Here is a 12,020-nt window from a genome sequence, read left to right as displayed (position 1 = left end):
AGGAGATGTAGATCTGTTCAAATGAAATGTTGTACCTCCCCACTTAGCCTATGATCGATTCATCGCACTCCCCTGGCAATACCACCTTGGCCTCTGTAGCTTCTACAGCCTTAGGGACCTCTCTTCAAAGCCTCATTCATTTTTCAGAAAATTCTTCAGGAAGCTGATAGGAGAAAAGGGGAAAAACTGAAGATGAAAACCCTGAGCTCACTGAAGTCAGTGGAAATTTTGCTGTCAAATGAATCAGGCTGGATTTCATCCCTTGACTTTTCACCACTTTCAGAACAGTTCAGCTTTGTTTTCTGAACATGTAGAAAAAAAATGGGTAAGATTCTCAAAATACTCCGTTTGAAAAATCTTCTGACTGTAAGCAATCTGAATATAAAGGCAAAGGAAAATAAGAGTGTGTGTAAAAAAAGAACAATGTACCTCACCTCAGTAGCTGTGCTTTGGTTGGCTCCATTCTCCAGGAGATACTTCACCACTTCAATGTGGTTCTCTTGAGCTGCCATATATAAAGGAGTAAAGCCATTCTAAGAAGAACACACGAGAAAATATTGTAATGAGGAAACGGAATATACCAACAATAAGAAAGCACAAATAAATACACCACTAAAAATGCATTTGTTTTTTAGCTGAAATGTTTTAAGTATGTAAGCAAAACAGCTTTGTATTTTTTAATACATTTTTGTATTTTAAATACGGTAATGTTTAACACTATTTAAACCCACAAAACTCTACATGCTTTCACACTCATTTTCTTTCGATGTATATTTTAGGGAAGCAACGAACACACTAATTATTAATACAGCTATTCCTTGCTGATAATGCTTGGGGACTGTGAAGCTGGCAATAAAGTTTTATGAAAGCTGACAGGAAAGCAAGATATTCCTTCATTTATTACATTAACTTAACCAAAGACATCATCCCCTGGAGACTACAAAGTCTATACCTCGTGACAAGCTGAGTAGAGACGGCAAAGGCTTAACATACTACAAAAAAATCTGTAATGCATAAAACATTGCCAGTCATCAAACATAAAGGAACTCAACCTTGCAAAGCAACAACTGCATCTCTGTGCGTACAGAAAGCTCATCTATCATTTAATTATAAACATTCATTAAAATGTCCTAGAGTCCTTAGAAGAATCTGCTCTGGATAATAGAGTAACTCCAAAAAAATTTTTCCAAGTTAATCAAACTACAGGCAAATTCATTAGAAACCCAAGTCCTTTCTTCCCATTAAAATACTTTAATACAAACAACTTTAATTCATTAGCTACAAAATCCTTATGAAAGAAAGGCATGGAAGTGAGTTGTCTGCCTGATTAATAACTTTCCTCAAAGAGTTTTTAAGATTATTTAAAAGGCCTTAGAAAAATCTTTAATATTCTGTAGATCACCGTGTAACATAGTAGGACATAACCACCTATACTGCTGAAAACATTCTTCTGTCTTGGAATGGCACTTGTAGCTAGAACATAAACCATAAACCAGACTTCAAATGTGCAATTTTATTATTTTTTTTAATCTTGCGTACTGTCACAATGAATGATAACCTTATGCATTTACAGAAGTGGTCAGAATTAATGCAGACACTGTGGTAACCAAGAACCTTGTTTCAGACAAGCCAATGTTATTCTTTCTAGCAAACTTGCTGTGGAAACATTCCAGTAATTTCCTAATGAAATGAAATCTCATTTTTCAGTCACTAGATAATACAGTTGATTGTAGAACTGATGACTTTATGACCTCCCTCTGTATTTACAAATGTGAAAGACTGCTCAGGAAATAAATATCATTTACGTTGAGTATATCATGATATACTTCATATGTGTTGTAGCAAGTCTTTTAATACTGCTTTGCATAATATTCTGGCACTTTCATCAACAGCCTTGGGACACATAAGTAAAAAATGGCACCCCGAGAACAGTTAACAGCAGTTCAATGCCAAAACTTTGGGATGGATTTCAAGTGGCTTTGCATAGGGGTCTGTCTGTCTTTGGCAGGTGTTATCCAATAGTCTCAGTAATGACTTGAAGGATGGAACAGTGCTCTTCTTACAGTTACAGACAGCACCAACAAGATGGTCTGCAAGTACACCACACAATAGGATCATAATTTGAAAGGTTCCTGTTACCCCAGAGAAGAGAGCTGAAAATGTAATCTGGTAAAGACAAATACACATTTTGCCACTATTGCAGGAAAAACAACAGGGAATAACGAGTTAGAGAATTCTGCAGAAAAGGACCTGAAGGTCACAGTGGTCTGCCAGCGGGGCACTGGTCAATGAGCTCATTCTGCTGTAATAAAGATCGTTGTTGCATTGGTGTAAAAATCTATGTCCCCAGGGAAGTTATTTTTCTTTGATAAAAGACTAGTAATTGGTGGTGCTCTGTCTGGAAAAGGAGAACTGGAGGAAAACAAGGTGACTGTCTTTAAAAAGGAGGGTAAAGGTCTGATCTCCATGTTTGTGATGACTAAAACAAATAGAAAAGGACACAGTTTGCTAAGGTTGCTGGAAAGAAAATTCAGGTTGGATATCAAGAAAAGCCTCTTAACAGTAAGGTCAGCCTGCACAGTGTTTTGATGGGCAGCTTCCCTCCCCCCAAACGACTGCTAAAATTAGGCAGCAAACTGGAAGCACAAACTGGGCAAAGGAGCCAGGCTCTCCCACGTCTGCCCTGGGGCTGGTCGGGGGCTCTGCTGGCCTCTTGGCTGCTCCTCAGGCAACTCTTTAACAGGGGGCAGAGGAGAGTTCTCATCACAGGATAAAATGAAGGAGAGCTGTTCAGTGTCATTAGGTAGGTGCAGAAAGGCAGGGGATTGCCAGGGATAGGGACTGAACTGGCAGCGGGAATTATGAACAGATTGGTTTCTTCTTGATTGCACTTGTACAGCATAGGACAGAGAAAACCGCAGGTAACAGAGCTGGCTCACTGTGTCAGTTTTCCTTCCCACTCCGGAAAGAAACAAAATGGCAATCTATTTGGAATAACTAATAGTAATTTTCCACCCACCTCATCAGTATTTTAATATTAAAGTCTAACATAGCAATATTTTAAATTTTCATATGACAATTTTCAAGCCAGAGTAAATCAATTCACTTAAAAGCTCCGAAGAATCTTTTTTTGTTGTTATATTTTAATCAGTTCAAGTCCCTAGCTCTCAAACAGGATCAGGAAATAAATCCTGGATTAGGAGACCATAAACAATACATATATGACTTCATGATCATTTAGTACCAAGAAGTACTACGTATTTTTCCACACAGAGATCCAGAAGAGTGCCTGTTATATCAAGGATATCCTCCTCACATGCTATAATCATACCTGAAACTACAGCAATCAGGGGTAAGGAAATTCTTGCACATAAAATCATAGCCTTTTTTTTTTCCTTCAAGCTTTATTTGTAGTTTGAAACTACTGTATCTATTCTCTTAAAATCTGGCTTATTTTGGAAATTGCAACAGGATGCCAAGTTCTATAAGCAAAACTGCTTATACCAGATACACTGAAAAAGCTTCCCCTGAATTTCTCCCCCTGGCAAGGACAAGCCTGATTTTTTCAGCTGGCAGGGTAAATTCTGCTTTCTCAGTAAAGATCTGGTTTCAGAGTTTTTAGTTGCAGTGTTCCTGACCTCAACACTTCTGGCACTTGCCCAGAAAACTATTTTAGGATTACCAAGATCACAGCTCCCCTTGACAGAGCTGTGCCCAGTGGGATTACCTGTTAGCCCAGCTGGAGGCTCTTCCTTCTCATTTGCCCAGTGGCCCCCAGGACTTCCTTCCACCCCTCCTCCCACCTTGCAGAGTTTCTATGATGTGTCTGTCTCTGCATCCTACACAGCAAGTTTCTGTCTCTCTCAACTGGTCCTGCAGTTAAATGAAAATGCCCACAACAAAAGCACATCTTTCCCTCTGTTTCCTTCACTTTTGTTAATCTAAAATCCCCTTCCCAGTTTCTCATCTTTCAGTTTCGAAGAGCTATATGCCAATACTTGGTTTCTCCTTTCTGTTTGTAGAGACATTTCAAAGCTCAAGATTGCAGATCTCTGCAAAGTGAAGTAAACATGTTTTCCCTAGATTTTTGTTTCACTACGCCAAAACGTCTTCTATGGAATCCACGACATTCTGGTTAATGATTCTCCATGGCCATATGGCAAAGGAGACTGACCTCTCCCCCCCTCGTTTTAGCATGTGGGATGGGATACAGAGGGTTGACTGGGCCAGCGGTGGGGAATCTTTATTTCAATAAATTTTCCTTCAGCTTACAATACCATACTGTTTAAATACAGTCCAGAATTAAAGTAGAAGTGCTGACTGCAGCATATATATGTGACCTGGAAAAGGAGAAATGCACTTTATTTTGCTTTTTCTGAAAGCCCATCTGTGTAATTATGTTATGTCTATATGTTTAGATTTTGTGCATCATCTGAAAAACAGAAATTAATTTTGTAATGATATATAACATTCATTTTTGAACAATGATTTCATCAGAGTATTTGTCATGAGAACAGAGTACACAGATTTCATTATCCTTACAAATGTATATTGCAAGATGTTTACTGCTACAACATGAAGTTATAATGAGAAATTAACGCTAAACAAATAGAGTATATTTTGTACTCCATTCTTTCTACTACATTCACTGATTTACTTGCTAATTTGAGAAAATTAGTAGCTCTCAATGATTCTTCAAGCTATTAATGCAAATTGGCAAGCCTATATATGACTCAGAATTTGTATCATTAAGTTTTGCCCAAGCCCTAATGAAGAACACAGTTTGAAGATGCAGGGGCATTATTAGAGCGTTTAGAAAATCATACAAACAGTTATATAGCTTGGTTGAGCTTTATTTTGTGGCAGGCTTTCAAGGAACCATACTCTTTGTGTGCAGTACCAAATGATCAGAAGCGTGCATCTACCAAATTCTGGTTAGTAGCCGGTGCAACTGAATGACTAGCCTACCCATGCTTGTCCATGAAGATATGGCCTTTAGTGTCTATATACCTATATAATATCTATATATCTATCTATAGATATGTAGATAGATAGATAGCTAAATTCATACTGATAAGGAAAAGAAAGATAAAGATATAGTATCTCTTCTCTTGGTTCGCCTCTTAAAATGACATATAGGAGTTAGCAACATATCCTATGATTAAATAGCTAATGTAAACCCAAATGAACATACCTATTTTATTTTAAAGGTCTCCAGGAAGTGTTTAAGATGGTATTAGAAGACCACCGAGATTACTAGGGAAGACAACTGACATCTAATGCAATTGTCTACATACAGCAAATACTCATACCTACTTACTCTTCAAGACGTAATAACCAATCAGAAGGTCAACGCAATCAGTAGATTGCCCAGCCCAGGCCAGTTGTCTTTTCTGCCTCTCCACCTTACTGCATGGGGTTTTGGTTTGGGGTTTTGATAGCTTTCTTCCCCCCCAGCACCAAGGAAAAAAAAAAGTTATTTTCCCAAGGTCACAAATGAAAATCAAATTAACTAAGCTTTTCTGCAACCTTTACTACAATTCTGCAACTGCACTTCTCAAGCAACATTCAGAGAAGAGTCTGTGCACAAAACACCGCCCATATAAAAGCTCCGTTTGCTCTGGGTCACTCTAGAGTTTCCCTCACAGGACCCAGCACCTGACGTAACCTAAGAGAAGCCTCTGTGAAATTGCTCTATCTTCCTTCCTGCGCCGCCGCCTCTTTCTGCTCGTTAGAACTTAAACCAGCCCCAAAATCAGCAGATACTGGCACAATGGATGAGACAAGAACGAGACAAACTTAGATTACTCATGAAACAGCTCACACAGATTATAAAATCTTCTGATTTACGGTCAAATGTTAATATATCATTTTACATAGTAAGATCATGATCATTTCTGGGGCCTTTACGTTCAATAACCGTTTCAGGATTTTTTCTACTCTTCAGAATGTTACTCGGCTTCAACAAGAGCAGTAAGTACCTGATTTAAATCCTCATTCAGCAACATACAATTCACCTCCCTGTTTTCCCCATTTTTCCACAGACATTAGCCTAAACCAGTGATATCTACATCTCACCTAAACAGTTAAAATAAGTCTGCCTTCACTCACTGTCTCCCTTTATGCCAACTTCCAGCGGCCTCCACAGCAGAGGCAATAACCACCGTAGAACGTCATGCAGGGAATGAAAAGGACCAGAGGTGATGAGCACAAACTGAAACACAGGAGGGTCCCTATGAACATCAGGAAACATTTTTTTCCTGTGAGGGTGACCGAGCGCTGACAGAGGTTGCCCAAGCGCTGACAGAGGTTGCCCAGAGAGGTTGTGCAGCGGCCAGCCTTGGAGATGCTCAAAAGCCATCTGGACACAGCCTTGGGCAGCCTGCTGTAGGTGACCCTGCTTGAGCAGGGGCGTGGGACCAGATGACCTCCAGAGATGCCCTCCAACCTCAGCCGTTCTGTGATTTAGTGAAAAATCCTCTATCAATCCAAGCAAATAATTAATTTTAATCAGTGAAATATGAAGGTTACAAATAAATGCAACACTGCAAGCTAAATTAAGAACACACATCTTGATAGAATCAACAATATCACGATTCTGGGAATTTTGTTGTGCATTATGCTCTGAGCATTATTTTCAGCCAGTCTAAAAATAAACCCTTCATAAGAGGATTTTATCTTTAGCAGGAGAGATTCTCTGCCTAAAAGGGTGAATTAAGGATAGATCAAGGTATCTAATTTAACTTTTAAAGGTCTCTCTCTTTTAAAGGTCTCTTTCTCTTTTTTTTTTTTTGTTAGCTTACATCAACATCCAGAAGTTTTACATAGCGCTAGCTTTACCAGTTATTCACATTCCTCTTTTTTTCCCATTAAAATACATTTTCCATAAAACAACATATAATCCATATTCTTTTTCAAGAAAAAAATATCTCAGAAATATTTGGACTACTACAGTCAAGCAAATATGCAACTGTTAAATTTGTGAAGATATGCTAAAGGGAAATTCACAGCATTTAATTTTAATTTGCCAAATTTAAGGTGCCTAAGGAGTCTTGTTTTGCCATACAGTCAAGGGAGAGTGGGCTACTCCAAAGAAAGATTGAGAATATTCAAATCAAAAGCCCATCTTCTTCAACTGACAGCTTAAGCAGCATGAAATTCAGAATGCAAAGGTGGATAGAAGGAAACTACCCTTCACTACATCTATGACTAAAGAGGATTAGAAATAACGTTTACTATCAGAACTGGAAGTCTTCATATTAACTGTACAATACTATATACGTTTTTAAAAAGTTCAGGGATGGTTTTGGTTATTTTAGTAAACAACTATATTTAAGCTGATGTATTTTGCCAGGCCTTCACAAGCTGAAAACAACTAAAACTGGAAAACTACTGTACTTCTTTCTCCAGTGAGTCTATAGTGCTTACCGAGTAGTCAGATCAATAGTGTCAAGGTGACACGTAATGCTTGCATACTGCTTAATTTTACCTTTAAATGCTTTTTCATAAGAAGATCTATTTGTGTAAAATGTACCACTGTAATATTCAGAAGCCCATCTGATATTCGTCTGTGTGTTGCCCTTGGGACCCTAGCAGGGAGTTTGATTCCACTTCAACCATAAGGAGAAGTGCTGAACCAACCCCAGTGCAAAAATCAAAATTATGCCTTTGAGAAAAATAATTCAATTCAAGATTCTTTCCTTCTTCTGAGAGAAGTGAACAGCTTCAGCTTCATGTCTGGCTCAGCCTTGAGAGACTGAAGCAGAAAGTGCACTCTCTTCCCTGCTTGTCCTCCTGCCCCTCCGACTGCACTGCTGTGATGCTGACTGCACCTTCACGGATGGAATTTTTGGTTTTTTTCCTATATCCACATTATGAGAAAGAGAGATTCAGTAAAGAAACCTTTTGCATACATCAATAACCAGCTAAATTCAATACTGCGGATTTTGGGTATTGATGAAACCATCTTATGTTTTCTCACCAGATTCTTTCCCCCATGTCTCAAAATGAGCAGCACGTTAGTATACACTCATTTTCCTGGAATATCATTTCCTTTTATAGCAAAGCTGGAAGGTGCTAGTGAAAAGAATGACACACAGATCAGATGTAAGCATTTGTGAGCACAGAACTCTTCAATGTAAAGTGACACACCTGCAAGGGCACAGGAGAGCTCCTGGACTCTGACCTGCGGTAAAATTCCCCAACAAGTGTCAGCTAATCATTTAGGTGACAATCTTTACATTCATTGCACGCAGTAGAGGCTGAGGCCAGCAAGGTCCCATAGGTTGTAAAGATTAAAGCTGCGAAAAGCATTTAGGAAAAAGGCCAGAATTACTGGATTTAGGAAGGCTGCTGATTCTACTTTATTGAGCCAAACAGTTAAACAAACAAAACAATGAAAAAGTATTTACTTGTTTGAACTGACAGATCATAAAACTAATTTGTAATTAAAATTTTTAAAATGTAGTGATGCAGAAGCCTATACTGGCAACAACAGCCCTTGAACCATCTCACTAACTCTCTAGTAATATAAATAGTGTTTTCCACTTTGTACTCACATCACCGCAATAATCACAAAGCCTACGGATAAACAATGTTGCCTGGGTTTGTGATAAACCTGGTAAGTTCATTCATGGCGATCCCACAGAGCCCCAACCACAGCACTATGCATACGGCACCTGCTGCCTCACCGTCACAAGAACGTCTCTCTTGAGATGTGTGTTTTACTGTAAGTCACTTCCTAGCTCAGATGCCAAATTTAAAGAGCACAAACATTCTATTTCAGCAGCGTCAAATATCACAATTTTCTCTGCAAGAACAGCAAAGCAGCAAGAGAGCCTGAAACACAGCCAGGCAGAAATCAAGATGTTCTGTGCCTTGGAAGTGTTGTTTTTACAAGGAGGGAACCTACAACAGAAACTGAGCTGATGGAGAATAATGGGAAGATGACTGATTAGTCACGCACAAGGAAACACAGCCTTGGTACTGGGCATGGGTTAGGGCCCAAAAGCCCAGCCAGGGCAGAGTCTCACAGCTGAATTCTGAGCAGTCATCCAAAGTAGCATTTGGGTTCGCCTTTCAAACATAGTAAAGGAAAAGCAGCACTGAAAACAATTTATGTATATGGTTGAGGGGCTGGAAAGAAGACAATATTGCACTAAAATTATAAATAAAATGCTTGTATTTATTCAGTTGTGACTCAGTTATAGCTACACTTGCATAAACATACACAGATAACATTTCCACTGCCTGGTTCTTATCATCGGACTGCGTCATTACAGTGGGGCGCAATGTGGCATGTGCCGGTCTGGTGAGCCCCTATCCTCTCAGCTAGTCTGTTGGTTTACTGCAGTCTCCTACAGTTTATGCATTTTAAGAATAAATATTAGAGGCCATGTATCACATTATTAGCTGAAAAAAACCCACTATTTGTTTAAATTAAAGTCTTTCAACCTGGACCACTTGACCCTCTACAGCACTTCAACAGAGACTGCAAGTTAACAAAATAGACTAAGATGTATGCCGTGACTATTTTCAGTTTGTTTTCAGTCTTTGTTGGTTGAGATCCTGACACATTCAGTTATTTTATGGCTGCAGCTGGAATCCCAGAGACAAACACCAAAGTGGCTCAGTACCCTCCTTTGTTCATCAAGAGCTCCTGATCTTCCAAGCAGCTTCTGAGAGAAAGTCAAGCAGTCACCAGATCACCATGCAGCTGCTACCATAAAGTGGGCATCCTCATTGGGTTATTTTTCCTTTAACTTTATGAATTATTTGGGGAAACAGGAAAGTTTCACATGAATGCACTGATATTAACAGTCGTTATCTCATGTTCACACTGTGTTATCCTGTAATTCTGTGTCAATCTAAGCACCACTTCAGTCTTGCATGCACAGGCATCCCACTGCACTCACGTGGCTGCCTGAGATCACACTTCAAGATCAAGGGTTGTTTATCATCAACTGGTAATCACTGTAACAGACAGGCAGCTGAAAACTGGACTAGTTTAAGACAGGATGAATAAATATATCTGTTCTTTCGTTGTTCTTAATGTATTAATTTTGTTTACATCTCTCAAAATCCATATAATCCTCCAGAAGGCTTTTTTTTTTTCCCCTCCAGTGAAGAGATAATGGGCCTGATCCTTTATTACATTAGCAATGATGAACTGCAGCTAAATGACTCCTCTTGATATACAAGCAGCTAAAAATCTGGCTTTCTAAATACAGTGATATAAAAGCAGAAAGCCCAGTTAGTGGAATTAAAACCTTCTGTCATAATGGAGCAGCAAATACTCTGCAAAATATGCTCCATTCTGAAGGTAAGATTATCTTTACAAACCGTGGGGAGAGCAATCTCTGATAAAGCAAATCCTAGCGCATCCTGAGACAAGCTGATCACTTCTCTGAGAATCATCTAAATCCTCCCTTTGCATTTCTGGAAACACTGAATATGGGCATTCAATGAGCTCTCTTACCGCTCCTTTTCGGGAAAGCATACTGAGGCTGGAAATGTAATGCTACAGTAAGGATTGCTTCAATCTGATGAACAGTCTGGATAAGAATATTCTAGCAGCCATGGTAGCGTCTCCTACGTGTTGAAATAGGAAATGGTAACCATAACGGGGGCAAATTTAAACACAAATATTTCTTGGCTAATGTGTTTGCAATGAGCTTAGAGCAGGATATCGAGGAAAGGAAACCAGAGGGCTTTTAAATAACAAGATAAGCTTGGGGGAGGACCGATTTATCTAATCCTTGCTTTCTGTATCTGGGTCACTTTAAATAATCTGATGATTAAAAGGTAGCTCCTCCTTTTGTGAGGGCCCCTTAACGAAGCAGTGGTCAAAGCACAACCTTAGCAGCTAACAGGAAACACAGTCACAGAAATTTTAAAACTGAAGGGAATAATTTCTTTCTTAGGTGACTCCAGGATATGATACATTCCCTTACAATTCACTCCTGTTCAGTAACTGTATTTCCTCATTTTGTTTTCTACTTTGCAGCTCTTTCTACCTCAATCACTTGATACATGTCATATCTCCTCATCCTAGGAGGTGCAACTCTTTGCATGAGGTTAACTTTTTTGATCTTGTTTGGAATGGATAAAGGTCAGGATGGCTCCATTCCATAAGACAGGCATGGCCAGAACAGCTCAGCATCATTGCAGCAGGGGACAGTCCACAGGTAGACTCTGTTAATAAGATTATTGCAGTTGGGGTTTCGTCACATTTGGCAGGCTCATGTTCCAGTAATCAGGCATCTCTGATGCCTACATGAGTCAGATGACACAATCTGACTTTAAGAGAAAGCAACAGAAACAGAGAGTAATTTATCAAAGGGAAGGATTGGACTGACTAAATTGGGTGACAGTTCTTCCACCTGGGAAAAGATGATCAAAAACTGGCAAAAGAATTCCTAATACATCACAGAAGTAGACATTGATTGAGAGGAAGATCACAAAATGAATTACTGTGCTAATGCACAAGCAACAACGAAGAATAGGTTTGGGGTAAAGAAGCAATCCAGCTGTGAGAGGAGGGTACTGCTGGACTCGGTGAAAGTGTATGATGGGGGGGGTGATACAAGATATTTGTACTATCACTGAGTGCAGCTTGGTCAGATCTATGTGATCAAAAATCATGGTGAAATCAGGAGAGGAAACTGCAGAAACTGATTTTTTTATCGGACGATGCGTATCCAGATCTGCTTACCAAACTATGAGCAGAGTCAGCCAAGCGAAGGTTTTCTAGATATTCATTATAGAAATAAATTCTCCAGGAATGCTTGTACCAAAAGGTGATTCTGAGCCAAACAATTGCACACTTGTCAAATTCTAGGTGGGGGTATGCCGAGAAAGGACTTCTACATCTCTGGCCATTTCTGGGTGCACCCTCATTTCAGCATTTGCCTGAACATACTCAAGAAAGATGTCAGCTCTCAAATGATACGCATGCAAGTGAAAGTGGAGTCATTCAATTAGTAATCACTGTGCAATTAGGCTTTGTATCAAAATAGAAA

At 39.3% G+C, this 12,020-nt stretch overlaps 1 protein-coding gene across 39 annotated transcripts in view; it reads right to left on the bottom strand.

Moving 5' to 3' along the window:
• Nucleotides 1–12,020, bottom strand: part of ANK2 (ankyrin 2) — a 382,388-nt gene that overhangs the window by 127,042 nt on the left and 243,326 nt on the right. For all 39 annotated transcript variants that reach the window (XM_056356296.1, XM_056356314.1, XM_056356324.1 and 36 more), the window contains one exon: nucleotides 435–533. In XM_056356296.1, coding sequence (XP_056212271.1) covers nucleotides 435–533 — 99 coding nt within the window. The remainder of the gene's footprint in view (nucleotides 1–434; nucleotides 534–12,020) is intronic.

Source organism: Falco biarmicus, chromosome 1, assembly GCF_023638135.1.
Source record: "Falco biarmicus isolate bFalBia1 chromosome 1, bFalBia1.pri, whole genome shotgun sequence".
Taxonomy (NCBI): Eukaryota; Metazoa; Chordata; class Aves; order Falconiformes; family Falconidae; genus Falco; species Falco biarmicus.
This window is presented reverse-complemented; position numbering and strand designations above follow the sequence as displayed.